General features: G+C 38.7%; 1 protein-coding gene across 2 annotated transcripts in view; it reads right to left on the bottom strand.

Moving 5' to 3' along the window:
• The window catches only part of SPOCK1 (SPARC (osteonectin), cwcv and kazal like domains proteoglycan 1), a 255,659-nt gene that overhangs the window by 177,386 nt on the left and 59,929 nt on the right, over positions 1-18,344 (bottom strand). The window contains exon 3 of one of the 2 annotated variants that reach the window (XM_015875878.2): positions 1,008-1,016. The exons of the other annotated variant lie outside the window; for it this stretch is intronic. Within the exon in view, the coding sequence (XP_015731364.1) occupies positions 1,008-1,016 (9 nt within the window). The remainder of the gene's footprint in view (positions 1-1,007; positions 1,017-18,344) is intronic. 2 annotated transcript variants of the gene reach the window in all.

Below are 18,344 nucleotides of genomic sequence, written 5' to 3'. Positions count from 1 at the left end.
AGAAGAAAAGAACCAACCCACAACAAAGCACCCATCTCTTGTGTAACGTCATTCATTCCCCTTTTCACCTTTTGCATTCTGTTTTGAAAATTAAAGCTGTATTTATTTTGGAATATGCCTGTAACTACAGGATTTAATGTAAGGAAACACATGAGAAAAGATACGGGGAAAAAAAACCACAAAGCTAAAGAGCGGAACAGAGAAAATCTTCGATATTTTACACACATAGAAGTCATTAGTATGTATAGGAGTAAATAATGACCATTCGTACATTAAATCAAGTTGGTTAAATGCACTTTAAAACAATTTATGCCAGCATGAAATCAGAAAATATGGCACTAGAGCTTCAGTTCAGCATGGATGCTAGTGAGAAATGCAGCTGAATGTTTACAGCACTGTAAAGGTGAAATTCACCCTAAAGATATGGCTGAGCAGAAAATCTCCACCTCATTTAAACACCACCTAAAGTTCTGACTTCAAAAACAGATGGGGCTCTATGCTTAGACATGGCAGGAACTTCCACCTTTACTAGAAATGACTTTTGTTAGCAGGAGAGTATGTTACATCCCCAAATGAATACCATCATTTCACTGTCATTTCCTTTAACAGAAGAAAAATGCCTAGGTATAGCAATATATGATGCTCTAAATATGTATGCTGTTAAATATAAAAAGTAATAAATGCAAGGAACTTGATTAAGGAGTTTAACATTCATATTCAATAAAATACTGTAATGCAAAAAGTGACTACACAAAGCTGTTTTGGAACTTCCTACTGGGAAAGCTATCAATGTGCTTAAGACACCTTACACCTGCTGCAACATACAAACCTACTCTCTTGGTCTAATATTAACATGTTAATAAACCAAAATTAACATATTAATAACCAGCATGTATTAATATGTTCTATTCAGAACTATCAATAGTTGGCAATCAGAGTTTAAAACGTAATATGCATTGTGATATTTATAAAATACTGATATTTACAAGTTAAAAGTGGAAACCTACCTCAACTTCCTGAATACGGAAGCATTACAAATGAGAGAAGAAAGAAAGAAAGAAATTAAACAATGTAAAGATATGACATTCACTAATTATATCCTGAGCACCCTTTAAAATATGAAATCCCTTGTTTCAGATGGCCTTAGCCTTCACATTTTTCTCTTCTGCCCTTCCCACCTTGGCTGTCATTGCCCAGTTTGCAGCTGCTGCATTATTAGCATGTTTGTCTCCTACCAACCACCATGAAAGGTGCTTTCATTTCCTTTTGGCTGACCAAAGCACCAGGAGGTGTATTTAGGTGTATTTCCCTCATACTCATCTGCTATAGCAGATAACTATTTTTTTCCCATAACTGACTTCAAAGGCTATTCGATGGAATGGGAAGGGAAGGCAAAAGTAGGAACGGATCCATTTCAGTACAAGTAACAGCAAGAGACAAGTATTTCTGATGAACAAATATGCAAAAATATCTCTCTCCTTGCACAGAATTCATACTTTGAGGGTTTTGCTTATGGTTCAGTGACTTTATATGACTAAATAAATCCTTTAATTAGCCAAAGGGACTCTGCACACCTAAATTCATGCATGAGAAGAGACGAATTGATATTGCAAACCCAATCCGGATCTGACTGCTTTAGCTCAGCCCAGCTTTATAGAAATGTGATATATTAGCATGGCCTCTGTACACACCTGAAAATAAATGTCAGCCACAAACTCTAGAATTTTCTTGTCCCTCTCACAGAGCACAAATGTACTGAAGGGTACAGCAAAGGAGCTTTGCTGCCAGTCCTGTGTCCCTGACAGCCCCAGTTGCACATCAGTGATAAATACTCAGCGCAGCGTCACCTTTTGTCAAACTAGTCCCAGCCATCAATTCATGAGGAAATATTGAGTTATGTTTCATTCCCACTGTGTGCAGGATGAGACTTTTGGCCTTTCTGCCACTTTGTAAAAAGTTTAGTGGTCCATTGGCTGTCTGGGACTGACACTGACCCGAGGCAGCAATGAAGATAACCTGAGCTGGTGCACAGCACGGCTTGCTGGCCAGCTTTAGGCATTCCCTGATCTAATTTCCACCACAAGACATGGGACAGGAGCTGTCTTTTCAGTTCTGAATCTATTAATTGATTAGCAATGCAGAGCTCTATTTCAAGCTTTGACTCTCAGGAAGTTTAATAAAGATTTAAATTATAATCATAGGAAATGAAAAATCAGTAAGAAAACAAACATAGATTGAAAGATTCAGATCTGGGTTCTTTATTACATTACCCTATTGTGATTTGCACAGTCATAAGATGAGATAAAACAAGTTTTTGAGTCATTTAAAGCCATTTCACTGTAGTTTGTACAATAAATTATTGTTTCCTAACAAGACCAAAATATGCTTTTATTATTCAACACTTAGGTGTCAAATCCATCCAACTCCGACTGATATGCCATCAAAAAAGTAAATCAAGATAATCATCATATGTTAAACTAAGCATGCAAAGAATGTATTAGAAAGTGCTAGTTTAATGCTCACAATGCTGTCAGGCCTCACTGCTTTACACAATATCCCAAAGATATCATCAGAGATTTATACACACTTCTATGAAGATTTCATCCAAGGACACTGAATATACAGGTGAATTCAGCCTTGAAGTGCCAGTTACCTTTGCAAACTGGCTGAATTTATGATAGTTCTTTCTCCTCTATATTGAGATAATTATTTTCAGTCAGAAAACATGTAATGAAGTTACAAAAAGAAGACAAAACATAAGTGGCAAAATTAATGAACCCCATTGGTAAAAAAAAAAAAAAAAAAAAAAAAAAAGTGGTATGGAAATCATCTGCTAATGATCCTATCATCTCTATAGATAGGATGTAAAAATTGACAGAAAAAAACATGCCATGGGCCAACTACCAAACAGCCCATAGCTGTCATTTGCAAAATGAAGCCTTGAAACACACCTGCATGATATAATGCCTTGTAAGTCATTTAGAAGAGTTATCAAATAGAAACTGATCATAACACCACTGCATCACAACCTCTACTCTGCCCTATTACCTTCCATTTCTCTACAGTAACAGTAGAAACAACCAACAACACTCCCCAAAAAAACAAAACAAAAACAAAAACCTTACAACCACAACAACTCAACCTTTTTTGGTTTTTGGTTCTCCCAAAGATTAAGAACTTCCAGCATTATTCCCACCAAACCTTCCCCATTGTCACTTTTTGGTTTAATTATTGCCAAACACCGTATATTTTGGATGAGAAAATGAAGCGCAGTTAATTTCGCAGAGGGACTCTATACTTACTTTAGTCACTTGTCTAAAAGAACCTCTTACAAGATGCTCTTGTTTATAAATAGAAGCCAACATTAGCTAAATTGGTGCATAAATATTTATATTTTACCGCTTTAATTAAACTTCTATTTACAAATCAAGCAGAAATGAAATGCCAGCTGAAAAACCTCCACAACAAATCCCCCTCAGTTTGTATCTTTCAGAGTGAGCTGGGTTCAGTTTGCTTGCCCAAGTTTGGCTAGACCTGAAGGAGGCAGCAGCAAGCAGAGCCAACGTGAAACCATCACCATGGATCCTGCCAGATAAATGTACACAATTACGTACAAAAAAGCACAGCCCCAAGTTCAGACAAATAGCCTTACATGGGTAATCTTCATTTCCAGCTCCTCCCAGCCAACAAGAGCTCACGTTTCTAAGTATCTCCAGGAGAGACATTTATAACACCGCTTTGCAGCCTGCTTAGTATTTTCCTCTTCCATCCTCCATCTATGATTAAACCTTTTACCCTCATAAAGACCAGCTGGGAAAAGTGGTAATTACCAGCTCATTACTTTTTTAAAATTAGCTCCAGAAAGATGCAGCTGCATTTTCTGCCTCTCTACCTTGCGGTACAGAAGATCATTCCAACATCGAGCAGAGTTAAAGCACCAGCTGCTGCTTGCTAAGTCAACCCAGCCTGTATCATAAACATCTCCCCAAGGCCTATTGCCTCTTTTAAGGCAAATAGTTTGTGTCAGCATATTATAAGTTAGTTGTTTGTTTATTTAAGAGGAAGATAAAATATCTGACCCACCCAATACACTGGTGAATAAAGACTTCCTGAGAGCAGCTAGTGCCTGGAGTCTGCATTAGTGTCAAGAGCTGAGTCCAGGATCCTAAGAATGTCAGGACACCTCTGGTTGGCTGTGAGCTCTTTCTTTTGTGTCTCTCCTGGGAAAAGTCACTCAATCAGGATGCTTTTTCTTAAGGAAACAGCAGTGGATATTTTGACTTGGCAGGGAATACCCCAATAGTGATAGATTTCCCAGAAAGGCCCAAAGTGTTGGGGTTTACACTTGTGAAAATGAAAGAAATATTCCCAGGCTGTGCCTGGACACTTTAACACATGATGTGAAAGGTCTGAGATCAGAACTTTTCTGGAGTACTGTAGCAAAGTCATCAACAAAAATATCATTACATGCTTTAGCAAGAAAGCAAGGCTGGCTTAAGGTGATCACATTGGGCTCATATGTTATGCTTAATAAATTAATATTGATTTATTAATAACAATATGAAATATATAAATAAATATCCAAATAAATCCTTAGTATAGAAAAAATCCTTGAGCAGGTATTACGCTCTTGTATGTTCCATTCTCAACACACAGACCTTTTGTTAAGCTACCGCTAATGTGCAGAACTGCTTCTGATTAGTGTGACCCAGAACGTTACATTTTTCTTTCTAAATCAAAATGGCTTTTTTACTTGTACTCTGCATTAGGAAACAAGATTAACCACCTCTGTCCTACTGCAGGATGTTGCCAGCAGCTTTTGTAGGTCAAAATTTCAGAAATTTTAAAAAAAAATTGAAAATAATTGTCAAATAAGTTACCATTAAGTCATTGTCAGCATGGATAACTACTCATTGTTTAGAACTCAACCATGTGGCCTTTTATGCTGAAATCTTCCAGCTGCTCTTCTGGTTTGTTTTTCTTTCCTACCCTTTTTCTTTGTTTCTTTCTTTTGAAGGACAAATATGGTAAGAATTGGAAATATTTCTTTTTTTTTTTTTAACAAAATCACTTTTGTTTATCCATTAGAGTGGTGCCAAAGGGTATGTCTACAATGACGAGGGCAAACAGATGCTCATCTACTCTGCTTGTGCTTCAAGCAGGATGAATGAGGGCCAGCTGTGAGCCAGAAGCTCTATCGCTGCTTTAGCACAGCACTGTGCCAGCACTCACAGCTGATAGATTTGGGTGGCTGGAACAAATCAACCAACTGTCTGCTCCAGCTTGTGTTGAAATACCTAAAACTGAAAACATTGCCTTGGCTTGATTACTCTTTGCTGGTCCTTTTAATAGTTAGGCTTTAGAAATATATTATCACTTCTGCCTGAACTCTTCCTCTCATTAGCATGTGTTAAAAAGCCTCTTTTCCCTGTCTAAAGTTAAATATTTTTTAGCAACCTTACTTTCATCAAGCTTCTCGTACCTCTACGCATCCCACAGACATACCAGCTTACTGGAAGCTGTGAAGACAAAACTTAGGAGTCCTCATTGATCCCCTGCACTGCCAACAGATACAACTTCAAGACCAGACTGAAAAATAGAACATTTACTTGCACTTTTGGTTGCAAATTCACAATAGTTATCCCCTACACACAGTGTTTCAGCCACTCAGAGGCACAGCAGAGCTTTTTTTTAATGCTTTCTCCAGCCCTAAGTTCCCTTTCCCTGACCTTAGTGAAGGGCCTCCAATCTGGCTATCTGCAGTAAGGGGAAGGAGGAATTAGGGCTGGAGGGAAGACAGGCTGACTTCTAACATGGCCTGAGGATAAGAGGTCATGTAGTGATGATTTAGCATCTCAACTGAAACCATTTCCTCAGGCAATGAAATCCTGTGGCAATCTGTGGAGAAGCTCTATAGAAACTGACTACATAAATTAGTAAGGCCTTAATCCCTCCAACGTTTGTTTCCACGTGCTGGGGAGCTCCCTTGGTTGCTCCCTGATGCCTACTGCATGTGATGCAAACCTCTGTTTAACCATAACTCCATATCTATCTCTGACAACAAACACGTTTGATTTAACTTCTGAACACCCGTCAGGGCTCCCACTGCTAGCAAGTAACCTACATTTAAAATCACTTACTCAGAAACGGGGATGTGTGGGAGGGAGTGTGTAGGTGGTAAAAAGCAGGCAAGTAAAAAGAAGAGGCCAGCAGCAGAATTCTGGGACTAGGAGGAGTGATGTATCACAGGATGCCAAGGCAGCAGGAGATTGAAACTGGGGCAGCTGGGCGTGGGTAATCATCAGAGAACTCCCAGCACAAGAGCTAAGCCCAGTGCTACAGGGCAGAAAAGCTGAATGCCCAATTGGGAGGCCAAGGAACATGTGTCTGTAAAATAAACTTGAGGTTCACCTGTTAAAGCACTTCTTAGCACTTCTATTATCTGCCTTGGAATTTATGTAACACAGTTAGAAGACAAGTCTGCCACTGAACATATGTCAATGAAGTTACACTTTTCAGAGGACAGAGAGAACACAGCCAAGACCAGTGAGGTTTTTACTTCTTAGAAAATACACACATCCTCTTTGCTATGAGTCCTGTGCAGGTCCTCACAGTTTGACCTGTGAGGAGCCACTTAAATTGTGCAGCTGCTTCAGCACAGACAGAGAAAGGCTCCTAACCCTTAACTTAACCTAACCCTTAACTCCCACTTCCTCAGACAGCAGCACCCAGCTCAGCAGGAAGCAAGGAGCAGAGCCACAGACAGCAGAAGTATAATCCTGTTCCTTCCAGGTGAAACTCCTTAAAGCAGCTTCATTTCTCATTTATGAACTACCATTGTGCATGAATCAGCAACGGGGTAGACGTGATAAGTCACTGAATCTAGTGATGCTCGTATGGTTCCAACAAATACACACAAAAACTACAAATGCCCTCTGTGTGAAGTCAATATAGATCTCCATTGCTTTATACAAGTCAAAATCTCGACTCCAGCATTGTTTTCTCACCTCCTCATTTGTTTGCTTTCCACTAACCAAAGCCGCTGTGCTCTACATTGAGCTGTCGCCATGAATATGGTTTAAGAACAATCCCCTACCAACCCCCCACATAAAGATACTGCTAAATAAGTCATACCCTCAATGGGTGTAATATTTAAAACATACATTTGGAAGGAAAGACACTAAACTCTTTCTGCATCTGGATTTTCATTCAAAGACTCAAATTACATACTTAGAAAGCAATTGTTTTCAGGCAGCTTGCAAACCAAGCACATTAAGCTTGAAGGTTATAAAGCCATTGGCAATGTTACTTCACTTTAAGTATATGTGCTGCTTTGAGAGTACATTTAGAGAAGCTGTTTGTGACAGATTCACTGGGCCTTTTTTAGCTGAACATTTGGGGTTAGTATCTGGGTAATAATGTTCTCATAAAGAAACCCTAACACTACCACTTCTTTCACAGTGATATCTGCTGCTTTACGGTGATTAGCAATTTGCATAATGATTAAATACATTTATTCCTCGTTTTATTTTACAAAGTCTTTGGAGATCTGTTGAATCACGTGATTTTATTTTTTTATTTCAATGTCCTAATATGGGAATAAACTCGGTATGAGATAAAATGGCAATTCTTTGGAAATCAAAGTCATAAAAGTTATGAATAAAATTGTAATTATATTCCACGCAGATGTCCAAATCCCAGTGGTTGATACATACATGGGAACAACAGCAGTTGAACAAAATCTGCTCATCTAACTTTGCTACTCAGCCACACCGTTTTCTGAGATGTAAAGAGATTAAGTTAAACTAGTTATTATGTCTTTACTCTTTCAAATTGCTTCTTTAAATGCGTGACTAATGACTGTTGGGAGAATGCATGAATTATACCGAATTATGAGCAATGAACTGTCCCTGGAAGCACATACGCATTTGTTTTTATTTCATTTGTAGCCTCAAGCAAAATCTAGCTCCAGATACTTTTGAAGCTCTTTACAAAAGGTAAAATCAAACAATTCACACTGTTGTTGAAAAGGGCAACTTTGCAGCTCTGCTTATAGTCGGTATTTGAAATTTCTTAGATTTGGATCAGAAAACACAGCTACCATCAACCAGTTACTGTCTGTGTGAGGCATCTGTGGATATTTCAAGATCAGAAACCCCACGAGCCATTACAAATTGTGTGCCTTCCATTCCAGTTCATGATACGGTTTTGTTAATTTTCTCTGGGATTTTATCCATTCGACAACAACAACAAAAGAGAAAACACCAAAAATCACTATGCAAATCTGACAGGCTCTAAAGAAAGTGGTCCGTGCAGCTCTTTTCATGCAATGAAGTTTTGTGTGCGAGTTGGATCTGGTTGACTCAGTAGAAGCCTCTGCTGCCTCTGTTGTGTTATGGATGCACTTGTGTTATCTCTACCCATTTCCTAAAATATTATAGGAGGTGCAAGAATGTAACATTTTACTGCCCATAATTCATTAATTCATCACACCAATGAAGTGAGACATGGTTCTGCATACTGAGAATCTAATTTATTTACACAGAGGAAAAGTAACAATGACAAAATGTTACCTTTCATAAAATGATTGATAAGCACCATCTAATTAAACAATAACATCTTGGTGATAATGCTTTTGTTGGAATAGTGTTTGAAAAGATGTAGCTCAAATAATCAACCAAAAAGAGTAGGAAAAGAGAGGGCTTGAGGAGTAAAATATTCTGGTTCTTGAAAAAGATAGCTAAATTGCAGTGATGGTTTTGGTGTAATTTAAATGCTAAGACTGTTCATGTTCCATATGGTTTGATCTTGTTTTATTTAGCCAAAGATGACAGCACCCGATTGCCCACGCAATCTATGCATCATTTTTTCTTCTCAAGAAGTCCACAGAACATTGTCCAAAGTCAAATTACAATCCATCTGTAACATCTGAAGCCACAAAAGTTAGAATTGTACTTGCAGTGACATGGATGGTCTAGTAGTTTAATTTGCACACTCCTGTTTGCTACTAAGAGCCCAAACCAATGAGAACGTCATCATTACTAGTTAAGGACTTTACTGCACTTTATCACTGCAGCTATCCTGGTGTCTTTCAATAATTTAATTTCATGACATGTTCTAACCTTTCACTTTGAGATAAGCCCACTAAGTTCACAGCAATACTACTTTCAACACAGAACTCCAAGCATTATGACAGCTATACTAAGCTCCTATTTCCATTTAGCTTCCCATTAATGACAAACAAGAGTGAACAGAAAGATTCAAATACAATGCACCTGTGTCATGTGACTGCAGAAACTTTGGCCATTTTATTTATGCTTTCAGTGGTTCTCAAATCATCATTAAAGGTCTTATTGTATAAGACCAGCACGACCCCTGGAAGCAATATTCAGTATGAACATGGTCAAAAGTTGGCACTCTAGAGCTGCTGAGAAAAGGACAAGGTAAGTATATGAAATATGTATTATATTAAGTTTCCATAGCTCTGAGCATGATGATGAAGCAAGCTGTCAAGTTAAGATCTTGGGCAAAATTAAGAAAACTAAGCGAGCTTTCATTTTTTAACCTAGCATGCTCCTTGGACCAAGGAAAGACATCTGCAAGAGTCTCCTGTAGGGAGACAGAGTGCACTCTTGAACTTGCCAGTGCACACACATCTGTGCTTCAGTGATAAATGGTCAATACATACTGCGGCATGGCATGGAATGCACAATGACACGAGAAAGTAAGAGGTAGCAAAACATTATTTTGCAATTTCAGAAACCTTCTAACCAAGCAGCCATGGCTCAAGAGAATTTGTAGCTTCCAGATATCAAAAAAGCTTTTTTGAACTGTTCTGCTGTAAGCAGAAGTATATTCCCAATCTCTAGACATTACTGTTGCTCTCTCTGAAAGGCATTAAGACATGAAATGTGTCAAAAGCAAACCAAGTAGGCATTTTGATAAAGAGCAGTACCTGAAAAAGCAACGTTTAGAAACACGTGAAGAGTGTTAAAGATCTTTAAGACTTCTTAAGTCACAGCACAACATCTGAATTTCTATTAGCAGTAATTTTACACCTGAGGTCTAGTACAACTACTTGTATAATTCTACCAACTGAGAAAGTAGTTCTAATGTGCTGTGCAACTAATCTACAAACCTCAGAGATTTGCAATCAGAGGAGATATATATATTAAAGAACAGCCTCAGAATTTTTAAGTGCATGTGCTGAGGATCTCAAGAAACATACTCTAATTGAATGCTCCATGATCCAACAGACAGATAACATGCATTTCTATGAATTTCACTGGTCTATTAAAGTAAGGAATTCTCAACATTTATTTCTTTAAAAATGTTATTTTTATTAAAAATTACTTTATTCTTCTGCTTTCTATTAAACGCCAGATACATTTTAAACTGACCTCTTTCCTGGTTCCACACACTGTACTACAGAAAGTTTTGAGGCAGATATTCCACAGGTAATCTGACCATCTGTAGCTTCTGAAACTAAGAAACACCTGTTTCTTTTTGCTGTTAATGACTGAATTCATGAACATGTGCCTTAAGTTTGAGTATCAGCAAAAAGTTCCTTACCAGAGAGTGGCTGGGCACTGGAACAGAGCGCCCAGGGCAGCAGTCATGGCCCAAAGCTGCTGGAATTCAAGTAGTGTATGGACAATGCTCTCAGACATAGGGTTTCAATTTTGGATGGCCCTGTGTAGAGCCAGGAGCTGGAATAATGGTACTTGTGGGTCCCTTCCAGCTCAGGGATTTCTATGATTGTATGATTAAGTGTTCTTCATAAACAATTTTTCACACTGCTAAACCAAAGCCTCAACTTTATTCATGTGTCACAAGAAGTAGCGTGCTCTGAAAACCTGCAGGAAAGCTGTTTTGCTTGTAAAATATTAATGCGGATTTATTTAGTAAATACCATTATTCACTCACGGTAAGACCAGAGATGTTGAGTAATGCTTCTACTTGTTTCGATACATGCAAAAATGTGACACAAGACTTCATCCTAACATTTAAGAAATATTTGCTATTGGAGGTTGATTGACATAGACTCGCTATTATCTTTGCATAGCCCAAATACCGTAATTTCCCAAATCGTTAGAAATCACAGTTAAATTTTCTGCTCCCACTCAAGGCTGAATTACCTGCTGTTGTGACTCAGGAAGGAGATTTCCTCAGCTGCAGTTGGGGTTGGGAAATAAGGAGGTTGGTTCTCTTGGTTGTGTAAACCATGATGAGTGGGGCTCAAACAGTAATGAAAAATCCTAATAAGCATCAGCATCTTAAAAATACGTCCACAAAAATATGATTTAAACAGCTAATTAAAACATGGGAATCCCTGCCCTGAAGCTAATTCTTAGCAATTGTACGTTCAGGTCGTTCCAATTGTTCACCCTTTATCTAAGGAAACAAATACCATAAAACGTAAGTGGTAGTCATGCGTTAACAGGGAAACACTAAACTGAAATATTTACCATTATTATGGAAAAAAAAACAATAACTTCAGCAACTGGGGACTTGGCTGACATAATTGAATTAAAGAAAGTCAGGAATGTGAATGCTCGGCTGCAGTAATGTTCATTTAGATTATTACCTTGCTTGGCATTATGATTTCTAAAACTGTATCGTGGCAGATTCCAGGAACACTGTCAAGCTATTTGTCAGTTCAGTCAAAGATATTATGAGCTGCCAGAATATTTGAACAGAGGCAAACTCATTTTCACAGAAGTATTTTGAGAAGTGTTTGCAAGGGAAATTGCAACTTGAAATCAAGAGAGAAAAATACAGCCTAATGAAAATACCCCAGAGAACTTTAATACTAGCTTAAGGACAGAGAAAATATGCTTTGAGTAAGACTTTTCTACGTGTCCTAGTTTGTCTAGTCTTCAGAAGGGCATGGTTAAGCCACACAGAGGCACTAACACTGCCACCACTTTACACTGAGTGGTTGGAAGGAAACTGACTTCTCTGCACCAGACTGGGTCTGCAACCACTCTTTTCATGTTAGAATCTTGAAATTAGTTAGCTAAAAGGAAATGCTCTTACAATGTTTCCTAACAGTGAACAGAGAACAATGGCAGAAAAGCACAGCAGTATGTGACAGGGGAAGGATTACACCCTTCCTCAGCTGTGATTTGCACAAGCAGGTTTACAGATGTATGTTCAGGAAGGAAAGAATACATACTAATCCTCCTGCAGCACAGATTCAGACATCAACGTCAATAAGCAGCACGGTGCCTTAGGAGAGGATTTGCAGAATGAAATCATTTGTGCTGAGGATCCAACATCTGCTTAACACGTGAAGTCTACCCTGTGCCTCAGACTAGCTCCACTCTGATCCACTGAACTCATCTGTCGATCATCAGGTAGGTGTATCTCAAAGCAAGCCTGTCTCTTCCTTTCATCCACAACAATTCCATTTTACTCACATTGCAGTGTGAACAACAACACAGTAACTGGAGGCAGCTGGGAGACTTGTTTCCAAAGCATGATTTGATGCTAATAAAGACATGCCCTGCATGCTATTTTTAAGACCTTTGAAATCAAAATAGATTGTGGTTAAACACTGGATGGTTGAGCGCTCTAGATCACGTGAGCTGGACTGTAGTCTGAACAATACGACTAACTGAAAACGTTTAATCCAGCTTAATCCAGAAAGTGATGTATAACAATAGCAAGAAGACAAGCAAGGACCTCAATAAACAGCTGTCAACATACAATGACACAGACTTTTAAAACCATTATTTTCCTTATAGCATCCCCTCCTCAGAGATTACATCTGTGGTAATCACCTCCAGGAAGGACTGGTAGAACCTGAGAGTTGCTGGGAGCTATCGTACATCTGTAACTACCTTTTCAAAAACCAAGATTCACTGATTGTGACAACAACCAGGAAGAACTTGAAGGGAACGCCGAGTCTCACATCTGCTCAGAAGGATCAACAAACATACACAGTGCACCAACATCCCTGAACAATGCAGCTCTGCTTTATTTAGCTGTTACACTCAGTACACTCCTCTTTTCCCTATCTCTACAAATAGCTGAAAAATACAGCCTTTCATTTTTGTAATAAATAAATAAATAGAACAACAGCAACCAGTATGTCAGTATATGTGGGTGTACCACAGAACTGTTCTTACCGTTCCCTGTGATGTTCTGTCACTACCAGGTGTGACCCCACAGAGGACTCTCCCAGCCTACCACATCTGTGCAGTTGTTTCTAATTGCAGCCCTTTCCCTCTGTTCAAAATTGCCTCTTGGTTTACAGCTTATTGCACATAGTTCTGCACTGTTAATGTAAGATTCCTGCCTCAGAACATCATCAAAATCTTCAAATAACATCCCTGCCAAAGGCAAAAAGTCATCATCTGTAAGTTTTCATAACTCTGTTTTTTAAGACCTTCAGCATCTTCTGAGCTCTTCTTTGAATTTACCATTCTCCTCCTGAAGGTTTGTACCGCCACTAAAGAGAATTGCACAATTACCTGTATCTCTCTTATTTCTTTCTGAAAGGTTTAGTGGTTCTACATTTTACAAACACTGTAAAAGATTTCCCTCTGATTGCTGACAACTCCCGCAGCAGAATGAGTGTTTATGGAAGACTGTTAGCGGTTGCTTTTGTTCTGTGCCTATTACTTCACCTCCAGTATGCAGATCCCTCAAGGATTTCTCATTACCTATGCTTGGCTCTGTGGTTTTGTATTCAGTCAAACTAAAATATCCTCTATTCTCACTAGTCCTATTTCTTTGCACTTCATACTACCTTTCACCCACAGTAATTTGTTTCTTTTTTTTCTTAGCAGAATTAGTATTTACAGCCTCATTTTCAGGATACGCACCCAATTTTATTACTTCCTCTAATTAGGACCTTAGCCTGGCTTTTCCACTTGCTGCAATTGGCATTGCCAAAAACTGTTCTTTGACTTACCATCTTCTACTCTGGCATTTTTTCAGCTTATTTTAGGAAAACAGCTCCTATTCTGCTTCCTATTTGACTTCTGGCTGTTTTCTAGATACTATGATTTTTCACTGTCTGTTCTGATGCATTTGATGGATTCTCAGTAGTGTTGCTGTATCCTGTTTGTCCTTGATATCTTTAATTACCTGTTGTCCTTTGTTTACTTTGTGCTCACTAGGACACATTATATTTTTAACAATAATTATATAAATCTCAACTATCTTTAACTAAAATGATCTGATTTTGCACGGATGTAGAAGTGATGGGATCAAGAGAAGAATATGGACTGAAAAATTATTTCCTAGTACATTTTTATACGTGTAACAGAAATCACACTTGAGAATTGACACCACTCCCTCCAAAGCTAAAGCATGAAAGATTCCTTTCTGACTATATTGGCCAACTGCAGCAACAGTACTGACAAAAATACTGCTTTGTGATTTGCTGATGCTGCAGAGAAAACCATCAAGCAGCGTTATGTCTGGTACAAGTCTGTCAATAATGGAAAAGTTTCAAGGAATTTCCTGAAAAAGCTATTTATTATTTTGATGACAGTCAGAGAACCTCATCTTTTTTTTTTATCCTCCTGACAATTTCTAATTCTTCATGATTTTTTTTGACATTCTGATGAGTATTGACCAGCTGCATATCATAACCGCTGTCATAACCATCAGTTGAGCGATGGATTGTCTTCTGCATTGCAAATGTAGAAAATCTTTGACTGATCGTAAAACAAATCCAAGCCAGACTGTTTATCTGCTTGAAGACTTAATCACCCAGTGGTTGTATGGAAACAGAACATACATTCAGGTGTGCTGGACGCTACAATATGAGGAGGCTGAGAGCGGGTATCAAGGTAAAGAGTGGAGCTGGGGATACAGTGTTGGACAGGAACAGATCAGTAAAGGACTGAGTGTAAAATGCTACAGATGAAATTATGTGGGAAGGCAAGAAATGTCGAGGGCTCAAGGTTGTTGAAATGTCAAATGTGTCAGGATGCCTCAAGGCTGAAGGCAGAGAGCAGGTGAGATGTAAAGATATGCACATATAGCTCACGGCCAATGTCAGGTCAAGACTCCCAGAAAGGCAGGACTGGGCTCTGCTGGCCCTAGCAGCAAGTGAAGCAGAGGCACTGATGAAAATAGTGAAGAAGAAAGTTCTCTGATATTTACTCAAAATTCCTGGCCATATATTTTTATGGGCTGATTACTGTGATGTGAACCAGCCTGTAAACTGCTGCCAATTTGGCACTTACTTGCCCATAGATGGAACAGTAAACTTTGAAGAAAGGTGACTTTGTCAATGTAGAAATTGATGATTTTGCCCCAGAGGCAGCAGCTTGCTTTTCTCTATTATCTGTCTAATCTGTGTGTTCTGTGCTTTGCTCTCTGCTGGCCTGCTCTGTTCTACTGAGCAGACCAAATTCCTCTTTCCTGGGTGAGCAAAGTTTCCCTGCTTCAGGCTGTCACTTTCTCCGTCTCTCTCCCAATTATTTAAAAACATCTCTTCCTTTTACAGTGCTTGCAGTTGGGAAACAGTCACCCAGGAGAAGCTTATCCCTACAAAAATAACCCATTCAAGTTTCAGCAGCTAAGACGATTGAATTAAAATGCTGGTGAATCATAATACACCACAGCACTCTCTGGATTCCAGAGAGGTCCCTTCCTTCTCAATAGCGAAAGGTCAAAATTTGCTTGGGTCTTTGGAGCAGAGCTGCCACCTCCCAGCACTGAGCTACTGCATGTATCTCTTCAGCTCAGAAGACTGATAGCTAAAATATGTTTTTATTAACACCATATATATTCACCTGGCTGCCACAGAGATTCCTTTGCTTCTCTGGAATGCATAGTAAAAAAGCCTGAGATGGAAGCAGAAAGCAGCAAGGCTGGATATAAATGCTACAAGAATATGCTTCCAAAGCAAGAATCACTCTGTGCTGTCTGTGTTATATATCAACATTATTCATTTATAAGTTCATCAGTTAAAATACACAGTCTTACTTCATTTCCCTTTTAAATGTGAGCTACACTTTTGTACGCTAACCAAGCTCTTAACATTTCTGCAATGGCTATGAAGAATACTGTTATAAACAACCAATGCACCTGCCATAGCAGATTGGCACAATGATCAGTTCTACACTTCAAAGTGGTTTGAAAATGAAGAAAACAGTGGCTGTGATGTAAGGCAAGTACGATTATATTAGGTAAAGTCTGCAGGTTTTAATAGGAAATTTTTGCCATAAGTATTTTTTGCCTTTAAAAAACAACCCAAAAGTAGCAGAATACATTTTTTCCCCTATTAAAACCTCTGAGGGTTTTTATACACATGTTTCATTGGGAGTGGGTTACTCATGCAATAAGGCTCCACCTGAGTTTCAAACAACCTTCCTGCTCCAGCAGCCCAGTGCAGTGCTCCACTGGGATGGCTCTGATTAGCTGTGCCCTGCTGCTGCAGTGAAATGCTGCAGAATGGCTGATGGATATGTACAGGGTGGGAATGAAGACAGCTTCTGCAGCCATCCATAAACTCAACACATTTAAATTGCTAGCTGTCTGCTGAGAGCAGCACCAGAGGTGGGGGGGGGGGGGGGGTAAAAAAAAAAAAGGAGAAAAGCTTTTTTAAAGATAAGCTTGGCTTTATCATCTGGCATGGCAAAGTAAATGACTGGATCCTAACACAAACCTGAATATTGCATCCAATTGCAATTAAAGTATACAATTCCCAATGCGTGCACACACAAAAACATACATACACAAAGTGACAGCATCAGGTTTTCTTTCCTCTGGAGCATACACACTTCATCAGCAAACTCAGATATAATTTTCTGATGTCGGCTACCCTACCATGAGCGTGAAAAGAGAATTTGCTTAAAGGAAATATACCAGAACAGGCAACACTGAATATATTGCACTGCAGAGTTCAAACAGAAGCTAATGGCTCCTATAGAGCAGATTTGCTGAAATTCTGACAGCCAGGTAAGGTGACCAAACCTCGACTGTACGCAAGTTGAGGCTGCCTCTACCAACCAAAAATCAGACACTGAGATATCTGAGTACACTGCAAAGTGATGCAAAAACAGTTCTCAATGGCACATCTATACCTTTAGTATAATGAAAAGAAAAAGAAATCTATGCCTAACTCTTAAGTTAGCCCTAAGTGTTACAATCAGTTTTTAGCACTATTTTTAAATTCCATATCAAATACAGAGCTATTCTTTCAATAACATGTACTCTAACAAAACAAATCTTCGCGGGGTTCTGAGCAACCAGGTCCACCATCACAGGAAATAAAAGCAAGTCAGATAGCACTGACCTCTTTTCAAATTGAATCATAGTTGTGTTCATCCATTGTGATCATTGATTATTATTATGATTTAGCTGGGAAGTATTTGTAATGGTTGGACTAGATGATATTCTAAGTCTTTTCCAACCTTGATAATTCTGTGATTCTGTCATAACATTCAGATGACAAGCAGTGAAGAGTTTAGAGTGGTTTTAGTCAGATCTGGCCTAAAAGAATGGAGACAATAAAGTCAAACTCAAAATGAGACACAACTTGAACCACATGAAAATGTCTTGAAAACTCAAATATGATCTTGGGAAACAAAGACAGCAGTCGCAGAAGCCAAAAAACAAAGCTATGGGGTTGAAGTGAAAAAACCTACTACTCATGCAGTGGAAAAAGAAGTAATTATCACCAGAGTAACAGAGACCAATAATTTAGGCTTTTTAGAGAAGGGTCTCTTCTTCAACTGACGTAAAGAACCTCCATTCCTGATTTGAGATCCACAATTGCTTGCAATATAACGAAACAAATACATAATGATTTCAGAGAAGATGAAGAATTCAGCTCCTCTTGTCAAAGGTGCAGGAAATCAGACTGAAGTATTATAACCAGCTCCCATGATTGTGGAGTCTATGAGTACCAAAAAAGCTGGAACATTTTTCATGAACAAAAATGGAAAAATTGACCTTTTAAGATCATTGTTAAAATGACTGGCTGCCTCATTATGCAGAAGCACTAGGGTCTGTAGCTTTATTTTAAAGTTTACCTTATTATTGAAGGACTCTGTTATGTCACAGCTGTCCTGCATATTTTAAAAGAGTATGGTAACAGTTTCCCTGCGAGCAGAGATTGGCTAAAAGATGACCCTGTAAGTTCAGGATTTTCAGTTTCATGCTCAGAAACAATATATGTACCGTAGCCCAAACCTTTACAGTGATATCCAGTTCCAATCTAAGCGTTTCACATGCTCAAGAAGGACCTGAATATCTGCTGGTTAATTCTCACTGCTTACAAGCATTATTACTAATCTGAGCGTGTCTAGTTAGGATTTCTAAGCATCAACTGAGACCATTTGGTGTCACACATATTAATGAAGAATATCTCATTT

This window comes from Coturnix japonica, chromosome 13 (assembly GCF_001577835.2).
Source record: "Coturnix japonica isolate 7356 chromosome 13, Coturnix japonica 2.1, whole genome shotgun sequence".
NCBI classification, from domain to species: domain Eukaryota; kingdom Metazoa; phylum Chordata; class Aves; order Galliformes; family Phasianidae; genus Coturnix; species Coturnix japonica.
The sequence above is the reverse complement of the archived record's forward strand: the minus strand, read 5'-3'. Positions and strand labels throughout refer to the sequence as shown.